The 11,278-nt window shown below is 47.1% G+C and overlaps 2 protein-coding genes across 2 annotated transcripts in view; one reads left to right on the forward strand and one right to left on the reverse strand.

The window, feature by feature from the left end:
* MECR (mitochondrial trans-2-enoyl-CoA reductase) overlaps positions 1–2,184 on the reverse strand; it is a 37,519-nt gene extending 35,335 nt beyond the window's left edge. The window contains exon 1 of the mRNA XM_007935843.2: positions 2,009–2,184. Within this exon, the coding sequence (XP_007934034.1) occupies positions 2,009–2,184 (176 nt within the window). The remainder of the gene's footprint in view (positions 1–2,008) is intronic.
* Positions 2,185–10,130: 7,946 nt separating this feature from the next.
* Positions 10,131–11,278, forward strand: part of PTPRU (protein tyrosine phosphatase receptor type U) — a 111,780-nt gene continuing 110,632 nt past the window's right edge. The window contains exon 1 of the mRNA XM_007935844.2: positions 10,131–10,203. Within this exon, the coding sequence (XP_007934035.1) occupies positions 10,131–10,203 (73 nt within the window). The remainder of the gene's footprint in view (positions 10,204–11,278) is intronic.

Consider the following 11,278-nt stretch of genomic DNA (forward strand, 5'->3'; position numbering starts at 1 on the left):
GTTTGTTCCAGCTACCCTCAATCCAGAGGGATTGCCCTTAGCTCTGTCAAATACTTTCCTTCTACCTAACTCTCCCAGGCCCTTCTTGAGAGTCCCTGGATATCTAAGATGCCTTCCTCCTCATCACACACCTCACACTTCCCTTCTTTTACAAATGAGCATAGTAAGAACTCAACAGAAGGTGCACATCTGACACTTGATTCAGATTTAACCAACACTGTGGCAGGTCCTGCATTAGACACATAAATTACAAGCCTGTGAGCAAATCACTAAGCTGTTCCCACATTTGAGGTGCATTCCTGGAAATGGAGGAATGCTCACCAGAGCTTTACCGGCCCATTACAGCAGAGTCCTCGGGGAGATGTCTTCCTGTCACAGTGATTCATTACCTTCGATCAACATACAATTTGGGGTTTATTGACTGATGTGTCTTCTCAGCATTCTTTCCAATTGATCTAACTGTGCAAGTGGCTAGGTTGAGTGCATGACCTTGAATCTATCTGAGGTATATCCCTTTCAGCTGTCCAAACATGCAGCCTGGATTTTAACCATTAAAATAATTCCATGTTTGCTTATCCCTTGGAAAACAATCAAACGATTTGCTGGGAATCAAAGCAGAGTTGTAAACAAGGGACTGGAGGAAAGCATTCAGGCGCTTTTTGGTGTAGCACCTTTGATTGGTTTCAGGTGGTCAGCACTTTGAGCTACACTGTACTATCTCCAAAGATAACTATGATGAAACTGAAGCTCAAAGAATCTACGTAACTTGCCACATACACACAGCTAGGACAGGGGATGGCAGGCATTTGACTCCAGTTTCTCTGATTTCCAGACCAGTGCTTTCACTTTAGCTCCACTCCAGTAGCTCCATTCATTTCTCTAAATGGTTAAAGCTATTTATGTGCAGATAAATAACCGCTGACAACTCATACTGTTTTTATCAACAACATGCAAAATTCATGCATTAATATCCAAAGGAATTTGAGAAGGAGGGCACAGTCATAAAGGAGGGCTCAGAGAGGCTGAGTGACTTGTCCAAGATCAAACAGCTCCTAAGACACTGAGTCTGTATTTGACCTTAGGTTGGTATGGCTCCAAAACTGGAGCTCTTTTTACTAAGTCAAGTGCATATACAATACAGTGGAGAGGACATTACATGAAACAGGTGTCAGGAACCATGAATTCCTTGGTCATATCACCTTGGACAAGTCACCTGCCCTCCATAAAATGGAACCTGATCTCTGACCTACTTTACTGAGAGGCTGAGTTTCACACGAAATAACAGACTTAAAAACATCCTGAAAATCCCCTCCACGGATGCATGGAATTATAGACACCAAAAAATAATAGAGGGTAAGAACTCAAGTCAGTCAGTCAGACCCAGGTTCAAATGCCAACTCCATCAGTTACTGCCTGTGTAACCTTGGGGAAGTGACTTTACCTCTCTTACACCTCAGCATTCTCTGCAAAATGGGGATAAATCAAGTACTTACCCTCAAATGAATCTACTTAAACAAGGGATTGTCTGACATATGGTACGCAATTAATAATGCCATTCATTATTAGTTAGATTATTACCATTATAATTGTGCCCCAGGAGCTCTGGTGGAGCAGTAGTTAAAGCATTCTGCTGCGAACTAAAAGGTCTGCGGTTCCAACTCACCAGCTGCTTTGCAGGAGACAGATGAAGCAGTCTCCTTCCGTAAAGATTTACAGCCTAGGAAACCCTATGGGGCAGTTCTGCTCTGTCCTACAGGGTCGCTATGAGTCAGAATCGACTCGATGGCAGTGGGTTTGGTTTTCCAATTATGCCCCTTGGGTCTTCAGCTACTTTGAGGAACGTACTTTTTGAGCTACCAAACACTCCGTGGGCTACAGTTTTAGTCTTGCAATTCTTTGCCCCCTCCTCGGACCCTGTCCCTCTCTTCTTAGCCGCACTTCTCCCCAGCCCGTCTCAAACCACATCAGGACACCCGGTCTCTTCCCCCGTCTCGACGTTGCCTCTTACTCGACGACCTTGGCTGGGTCCCCATGGAGCCCATAGACCAGTGCCTGGACCCGGGAGGGATCGTCAGATGCGGAGTAGGAGGAGCAAGCCGGACCGCGGCGCCATGAAGCCGAAAACAACTCCTGCTGCACTCGGGCCAGGGATCGTGCCCGGCACAGCGCGCCGTAAACCCACATTCTCCGCTCAGCCAACATAGAACCCGGCGACCCGTGATACGTCATCCTTCCGCGACTGCGCTCCTGTTCCCCGCCTCCCGCCCCGCCTCTAGGTGAAGCCCCACCCGCGGGTGCGTTCCCCCCACCCCCCTTCAGTTAAAAGGACGTTTTTTTCCTACGTAGCCCATGAGGTGGCATCTGGGGAGACAGCTTGGAGAGACGGAGTGGAAAGTGGGGGGGTACCTGAGATTCCAAATGTGCCAAACCAGCTCTCCCAACGAGAAGTCTAGGATTGCTCTAAAGCTGTGCCTACAACCGGGGCTGCACTTAGGTGTTTGATTTGGAGAAGTCATTGTACCTTCCCCGGCCTCAGTTTTCCCTTCTTTCTGCTATTACTGAGTGCTCACTGTGCCAGGCTTTTAGCAGGCATGTCTCTTTTGACCCCCACCCCACTACATGGAAAGATGTAGAGAGGCAAAGCCTACTTCCCTACACTGAGTAGAGTGTAAGCTGATATGGAGATGAGAGTATTGAGCTTGGAATTAGACGATTTGGGTTCAAAACCTGGCTTTGCTACTTTCCTAACTGAGCCACCTTGGGCAGGTGACTGAAACTCCAGTCTGTTTGTCTTCTTCGAGATTATTGTGAGGACTGGATGATGCAATGGAATAATGTTATTGTAGGTGTGAAGATGCTTTGTAAAATGCTAAGTGTATTAGGATATAAGGGAGCAGTCATAAGGAGAGGTTCTCCCTCTCAAAATTCTTACAGTCTAGAAAGGTATTAAGTAGGGCAATAGAAGTGGTTTGTCAAAATGTGTAACCCAGTAAAGATGCTAGGTTTCATTTTTTAGGGGAGGGAAGACATAGACACAACTAACTGAAGCCCAGTTGAATATAAGAGCATGACAGGGTGTACTGCTGGAGTCAAGGAGAAATGATCCTGGAATAGGTGGGGGTAGGGGAACGGAGGAAGTGCTGTTGGATCCAGCCTTGTGATTCCCAGTCTTCAAACACACACATGCACCACCACCACCACCAAAAACCCCAGTTGCCATCAAGTCGATTCTGACTCATGGTAACCCCGTGTGTTTCAGAGTAGAACTGCAGGCTCAGAGCAGAATTGTGCTCCATAGGGTTTTCAATAGCTATGATCTTTCAGGCTTTCCAGGCCTTTCTTCTGAGGTGCTTCTGGGTGATTCAAACTGCCAACCTTTTGGTAAGCAGCTGTTCTGGTTACCTAGTGCTGCTCTGATAAGAATATACCACAAATGGGATGATCTTAACAAACAGGAGTTTGTTCTTACAATTTAAAGGCTTTAAGTCCAAGTTCAAGGTGCTAGGCTCTAGAGGCTGGGTGGAAGCCCCTCAACCCTTTGGGCTTTCGCTCTGCCTCTTGCTCCCAGCTCACTGAAGCTAGAGGCATCTCTTTACTCAGGCAGCGAGAGGCTGCTGAGGCTAACAAGCCCAAGGTTGACAAATAAAATGGCATGGTCCCAATGTTACCAAAGGAGCTCTGGTAGCATAGTGCCTGAGGCGCTTGACTGCTAACCAGAAGGCTGGCGGTTCAAACCCACCAGCCACTCCTTGGAAGGAAGGTTGGGCAATCTACTTCCGTAGTGATACTGCCTCGGAAACTCTAGGAGGGGTCACCATGAATCGGATCTGACTCCACGGCAGTGAGTTTGGTTTTTGGTACCACATGTAAAGCACTCAGGTGAGGGTCTGGTTCATAGGAAATAATCAATGTAAGTGCTTGTTATTATTATTAGAGAAAGTTTGTGTTTGTGATGGGTAGTCTACAGTTGTAGCTGTACACACACACACATACACACCCTGATCCTGCTCTCCTTCTATTTTTGTGGTGCCACACAGGCCTACTTATACCAGGAGGTACAAAAGTAGTCTTCTGTTTAAGTTTCCCTAAATGACACTGAGCCACTGAAATGATTTTTCCTACCAGATTGACTCCTTCTCCCAAATTCCTTAAGTAGCCTAGCCAGAAGACCTGGAGAACCGTCCAGCAGATCTCCCTCCTCAGCTCTGGAATTTCCCCCCTCCATCCCCACCTCCCTCACCATCAGGCCAGGCCATCAGCTCTTGTTTCATCTTGTCAACAGCCTTCTCCTTTGCTGGTATCCTTTCCCCCTATCTGTCCCTCCGCAGTTCTTTTTTTTTCCCCCCAAGTCTCCAGAATGATTTTATTTTCTAACAAAAATATCGGATTTTGTCTTTCCTTTACTTCAAGCTCTTCTTCCATGACTCTAAATACTTAGGGAGAAACTGGAAGTCACAGTGCTTTGTGGAACACAATGAACTATTGACACATTAAATTTAAAATTGTAAAAAACAAAACCAAAACCAAAAAACCCAAGACATATGATTGTATGCTAATTCTATTATTCTTTCACATAATTGACATGCATTAAAGTCTTCAGAAAAATGTATGGAGGAAAAACACCTTAGAACCAAGAAAATTCTATTCATTATAATTTAATCTGCCTTCTTGCAAGCTAGGAAAAGAAGGCTACGGTTTTAATTTAATGGTAGGACCTTTCAGCTTGGATTGAGGGACACCTGGTTTCCCCCAGGGATACAATTTGAGAACCATTGATTCAGGGGTTCAAGTCCAGTTGTCCTGGCCTTGCAGTTAAGATCCTTCATATTCTCCCACACTTTTTCCAGCTTTAGCTGTTGCCATTGGATCATGATCCAACCGTATCTGATGCCCACCCTTCCCAGTACTTCCTTGTCTTTTGGCTTTACCCAGGCTGTTCCTTTTGCCTGAAATGCTCTTCCCTGCCTTGCCTACCTGGGGAGTTCCAGGTTTAGATAGCATTCCCTTGGTGTTGTTTTCTAACCTCCTACACTGAGTCAACTTCTGCTGCCTTTCTGCCTTCCCAGTATTTTCTGGATTGGTTTTATAGCCTTCAGGACACTCTTAGTTATTTATCTGCCTACTTCTCCCTCCGGGCAAGAGTGGGGCCAACTTTGGTTCATCTCCATGACGCTAGCACCCAATATGGGGACTGGCAAGAGTAGGTGTCATAAATGTTCAATGAGTTGCAGGTAATTGAATTTCCTTATGACCTGGCACTGTCTGTGGTGCTGTCGCCTATTCCTCAGAGTCAGGGCAGTCATTCCAGGCCCGGATCTCCTCCCTCCCCTCTCCTTTTCGGTATGATAGAGGTTTTAAAGTAAAGCAGAATTTTCTCTTTTGTCTACCTGTGCGCTCTTTCTCCCTCCATCTAATCACACCCGTCTTCCCCTGTATAAAGACTAGAGGATTTTGGAATCAGTGAGACCTGGGTTTGAGTCCTAGATCTACCATTTACTAGCTGTTTGACCTGGGTCAAGTGTCTTATGCTCACTGAACTTCGAGTTCCACACTCTGGATTGGTGAAACACCTGACACGAGACTTCCATGAGAGAACTCTGCAAACTGCATCTGTGGCTATTTCTTCTCCGAAAGTATAGGATACAATGTTGTTGTTAATTGCCATCAAGTTAATTCCAACTCAGGGTGACTCCATGTGTGTATAGTAGAACCGTTCATAGGGTTTTCAAGGCTGTAACCTTTGCATGCATCAGGACCCCATTTCTCTTTATGGCTGAGTAATAGTCCATTGTATCCTATACTTTCGGAGGTGGATCAGCAGGCGTGTTTTCCAAGAAGCCTCTAGGCAGGTTTAACCACCAACCCTTCAGTTATACTTGAGCGCATAACTGTTTGAGCCACCCAGGGAATCCTCTCGTCACTTTTCATTGTTCTTGCTTCACTCTGTGGCTCTCTCTTTGTTTAATTCCCTGCCTCTTGTTCTGGCCTGCTCTGTCTCTTTGGCCTCTTCCCTGATTCAGCCTGGAGCTCATCAGTGCTCACAAGAGAGACCAAAAGCCTGGAGCCCTAGGCTCTTTCTTGTCCTGGTTCAGGGCAGTGCTGGATGTGCCAACCTAAGTGGGTGTTGGCTGGCTCCTGCCCCAGCTGCCCTGTTCCTAGGTAGTGGAGGCAGAGCACAGGGAGGCCTAGATGCACATTGAAACTTTAGGATCTATCCAATGTCACTGCCACTGTCAGTCCATCCTACCCTTCTCTGGCCTGGAGGATGAATGTGGCATCTGCCAAGGGTCTCTCTGCTTCTATAATCTGTCCTCAGCTGCTTGGAGGACTTCAATGCTTCAGTGGCTTCCCACCGCTCTTCAGGTTTAACTCAAAGCCCCTTAATTGCCCACATTTCCTTTCATGACCTGCAGGCCCTGCTGACCTTTTCAGCTGCCCCTGGTTTCCCTCTCCTGATTTACTCCACTCCAGCCACACTGGCTTCCTTGCAGTTCCTCAAACCCCCTGCCTCCTGCCTTTGGATGGGCTGTCCTCTGGCTACAAATTTCCCCTTCACTGATTTGCATGAGACTAGGTGCTTTTTCCTCTGGTGGCACAGTGCCTAAGGCATTTGACTGCTAACCAGAAGGTTGTCGGTTCAAACCCACCAGCCACCCCGTGGAACAAAGATGAGGCAATCTACTTCTGTAAAGATGTACCTTGGAAACACAATGGGAGTCACTATGAGTCAGAATTGGTTTGCAGCAGTGGGTTTTTTTTTTTTTTTTTTTTGGTGTTTGGGTCCTTCTTATACTTCAGGTCTCATCTCAAATGTCACGATGTCACCTTCTCAGGGAAGCCCTCTTGGACCACCGAATCTAGAGTAGATCCTCATTATATGCTTTTTAAAAAATTTTGTGCTGAAAATATATGCGACAAAACATTTGCCAATTTAACAATTTATACATGTATAATTCAGTGACAATGATTACATTCTTTATGTTGTACAGCCATTCTCAATATCCTTTTCCAAATCATTTCACCACCACTAATGTAAACTCGGGAGCTCTGGTAGCATAGTGGCTAAGACACTTGCCTGCTAACCAGACGGCTGGCGGTTCAAACCCACCAGCCACTCCTCAGAAGGAAGGTTGGGCAATCCTACTTCCGTAGTGATACTGCCTTGGAAACCCAAGGAGGGGTCGCTATGAGTCGGGTTTGACTCGACGGCACATAACAACAACAATGTAAACTCAATGCCCCCTAAGCAAAAACTCCCCTTTCCCCTTTTCCTCTCACCTCTGGTAACTGTTAATAATCTGTATGTTTGCTTATTTCATACGAGTGCAATCTACAGTATTTGTCCTTTTGTGACTGATGTATTTCACTTAGCATGTTTTCATCCATATTGTGGCATGTGTCAGGACCTCATTTCTCTCTCTCTTTTTTCTCTTTATGGTTGGGTAATATTCCAGTATTGCTCAAAGGCATTTGATTGTGTGGATCATAACAAATTATGGATAACATTGCAAAGAATGGGAATTCAGAACACTTAATTGTGCTCATGAGAAAATTGTTCATAGACCAAGAGGCAATTATTTGAACAGAACAAGGAGATATTGCATGGTTTAAAATCAGGAAAGGTGTATGTCAGGGTTGTATGCTTTCACCATACTTACTCAATCTGTATACTGAACAATTAATCCCAGGAGCTGGACTATATAAAGAAGAATGCGGCATCAGGATTGAAGGAAGACTCATTAAAGACCTGTGACAGGCAGATGACACAACCTTGCTTGCTGAAAGTGAGGATGGCTTGAAGCACTTACTGATTAAGATTAAAGACTTTTAAGCCTTCAGTACGGATTATACCTCAACATAGAGAAAACAAAAATCCTCACAACTGGAACAATAAGCAACATCATGATAAACAGAAAATATTGAAGTTGTCAAGGATTTCATTTTACTTAGATTCACAATCAATGCCCTTGGAAGCAGCAGTCAAGAAATCAAACGACATATTGCATTAGGCAAATGTGCTGCAAAAGACCTCTTCAAGTGTTAGAGAGCAAAGATGTGACTTTGAAGACTAAGGTGCTTCTGGTCTAAGCCATGGCATTTTCAATAGCCCATGTGCATGTAAGAGCAGGATAATGAATAAGGAAGACTGAAGAACAATTGATGCATCTGAATTGTGGTGTTGGTGAAGAATACTGAACGTACGTACCATGGACTGCTGTAAGATTGAGCATATCTGTCTTGGAAGAAGTACAACCAGAATTCTCCTTAGAAGCCAGAATGGCCAGACTGTGTCTCTTATATTTTGGTCATGTTGTCAGAAGGGACCAGTCCCTGGAGAAAGAGATAATGCTTGGTCAAGTGAGAATCATCAAAAAAGAGGAAGACCCTCAGTGAGATGGATTGACACAGTGGTTGCAATAATGGACTCAAGCATGGCAACACTTGTGAGGAAGGCACAGGACTGGGTTGTGTTTTGTTCGGTTGTACTTAGGATTGCCATGAGTTGGAATCGACTCAATGGCTCCGCCACCGCCACCACCAATATTCCGTTGTATTTTGTTTCCACGTGTTGTTTATCCATTCATCAACTGATGGACAGTTCATTTTGGTTCTTACAAAAAGGGCTGCAGTGAAAAGTGGTGCTACCATATTCTTTGTCACAAAACTCCATCAATTTCTTTCAGAGTGCGTATCTTGGGTTATAATTATGTATTTATTTGCATGCTTGTTTTGGGGCTCTGCTTGAATATAAGCTTCATGAGGGCAAGGACCATGTCTATATCCATCTATCTGTTCATCCATTCATTCAACATTCACTGAGCACCAATTACATGCCATATACTAGGCACCCACATAGGAGACCATGTCCTTGACCTCAGGTAGTACACATTCTAGAAGTAGAGACAAATAATAAACATTCCACATAGTAGATGATCTGTTTAAAGCTAACAGTCCTCTCACTGATTTTCTTTTTCTATACTCCTTATCATTGTCATATAACATAGAATTTGCTTTTGTTTTGATTGCTTACTATTTCTGACTTCTCGTTATGTAAGCTCCATGAGGGTAGGGTTTTTTTTTTTGTTGTTGTTGTTGTTGGTGGTGGTGTGTGTGTTTTATATCTCAACCGTGTCTCATAGTAACTGTAGAAAAAAATGAATCAGTATCTGGTTAAGAATTTGTTGAATGAATGGGCTTCCAGGTGGGAGCCAGGTCTCAGCTCTGATTCACTGCAAGCCAGATGGCCCTGATTGAAATCCTGACACTTCCGTATACTAATGCATGACCTTGGGAAAGTCATTTCCTCTCTCTGGGCCTCAGTTACCTCAACTGTGTAATAGGCGTAATAATAACTACATACCTAATAGGTTAAGGTGAGGAGTAAATGAGTATATGTGAATGAATCATATAGAAGGTGCCTGGCGGTACATATAACGGCTGAGGAGTTTGCCGGTCATTGTACAAAGCTTGTACTGGACAGAGGCTCAAATATACTGCTTCACCTTGGGTAGCCAGAAGGTAGAAGTAGGACCAGTGTGTGTGAGGGAGGCAACCTTCACAGCACGAAAGGAAGAACTTTATAAACGCCTACATCTTCGAGGACCCAATATACACGCGTAGTAGGTAATGGAGTGCCAAGTCCTTGAAGAGATGTTTGAATGCGCATTTAGAAGGGCCATGGCAGAGGGGATTCAAGTACCATTTGGGACCGTGAGGCTGTTGTTTCTGGTTTACAGTCCTGAGAGCTCCAAGCAGAAGTTGGGGTGGGCAATGAGCGTGCTCATCTGAGAATGCCAGTGTCCAGTCTTTGCAGAGGCTGGTGCGCGTCTAGGCCCAGACGCGAGACCTCCAGGCTGGAGACTGTGCCTGAGTGGGGGAAGGGCGCACCCAGACCAGCGGGCTGCTGGACGGGGCAGCAGCGCGCCTTGAGGCCAGCAGGGGGCGCTGCGAGACCGCTGAACGCTTAGTCGGGCCTGACGTCAGCCCCCCGCTCGCTCGGGCTCCCGCTCTGGACTCGGTGCCAGTCCCGCTCCGCGCCGCGCCGCTCCGCTCCGGCTCGCTTCAGGCTCGGCTCGGGCTCCGTTGGCGGCGCCCTCCGCGCGGGGCCCCAAGGCAGGCGGCGGAGCACGATGGCTCGCGCCCAGGCACTCGTCTTGGCGCTCACCTTCCAGCTCTGTGCGCCCGAGACCGAGACTCCAGCAGGTAAGCGCGCGGCGGTCGGACCAAGCTTGCCCCGACGAGCCCTCTGAGCCAGTGGCGTAGCTCTGAAGAAAGTGTGAGTATTGGGTGACTGGGTGTTATAAGCGCCCAGTGTGTGTGTCAGAGTGTTGGATGTGCGATCGTGTGCTCAGAGTGTTGTGTGTCTGCGAATGTTGTGTGTCCGTGAGTTCTGTGTGCAAGAAAAGGTGCTGTGTATGTTGTGTGACTACGAGTATGTTCGAGTTAATGTGTGCATCGAGGCATTGGGTGTGCGCTGAGTGTCTTGCATGCCTTCCAGAGTGCAGTGTTTGTGCAGCCGAGTGGATTGTGTGTCTGTTGTGTGTGCATATGAGTTTCGTTATGTGACTGGAGTTGTATCTGCAATTGTGTTGCATTTGTTTGCGTTTTGTCTACCATAGCTGGTAGTGTTGTTTGTTGTGTGTCTGACAATGCGTTGTGTATTTGTGTTGTATGTGTGGCCGAGAGTGTGCTATTTTGCCCGAGTGTGGATCAGGGAATATGTGTGGGGTATGTGTTTGTGGGATACGTGTACGTGTATGAAGGCGTGGGAACGGGTCCGGAACGTGTGTCCGTGTACTGTGTGCACGATGTGTACGTCTGGGAGTGTCTGGGTGTGTGGTGTGCGCCGCCGAGGGCTGCGTGGGTCCGAGTGAATGCCAAGTGTGCCGGGAATGCGTGTGTAGGAGCGTGTCTGGAGCGGATGTGAGTGTGTTAGTGTATTCGTGCGTGCTGGCTGCGTGTCCAGGAATGTTGTTGAGTGTGTGCGCGCCCTGGCCGGGGCTGTGTGTGCCGGGGCCGGGGGGCCGCTCGAGGGGGCGGTGACAGGATATGTGTGTGTGTGTATGTGCGCGCGCGCCTGTGGCCACGCGGGGCCGGAACAAGTTGTCGCGGCGGCGCCCCCCGCCCTCTCGGGCGGGGCCTGAGGCTGGAGAGAGGCACCGGGGCCCACGGCCGCCGACTCCGACATGTCGGGCTGTTTTGTTGTTTCACAAGTTCCGAGCCGCGCTGGCGGGCAGCGGATCCGAGCGGTGCCCGTGCTGCGGGGGCCACCCGGGCC

This window comes from Orycteropus afer, unplaced genomic scaffold (genome assembly GCF_000298275.1).
Source record: "Orycteropus afer afer isolate SDZICR_OR568_19922 unplaced genomic scaffold, OryAfe1.0 scaffold00031, whole genome shotgun sequence".
NCBI lineage: Eukaryota > Metazoa > Chordata > Mammalia > Tubulidentata > Orycteropodidae > Orycteropus > Orycteropus afer.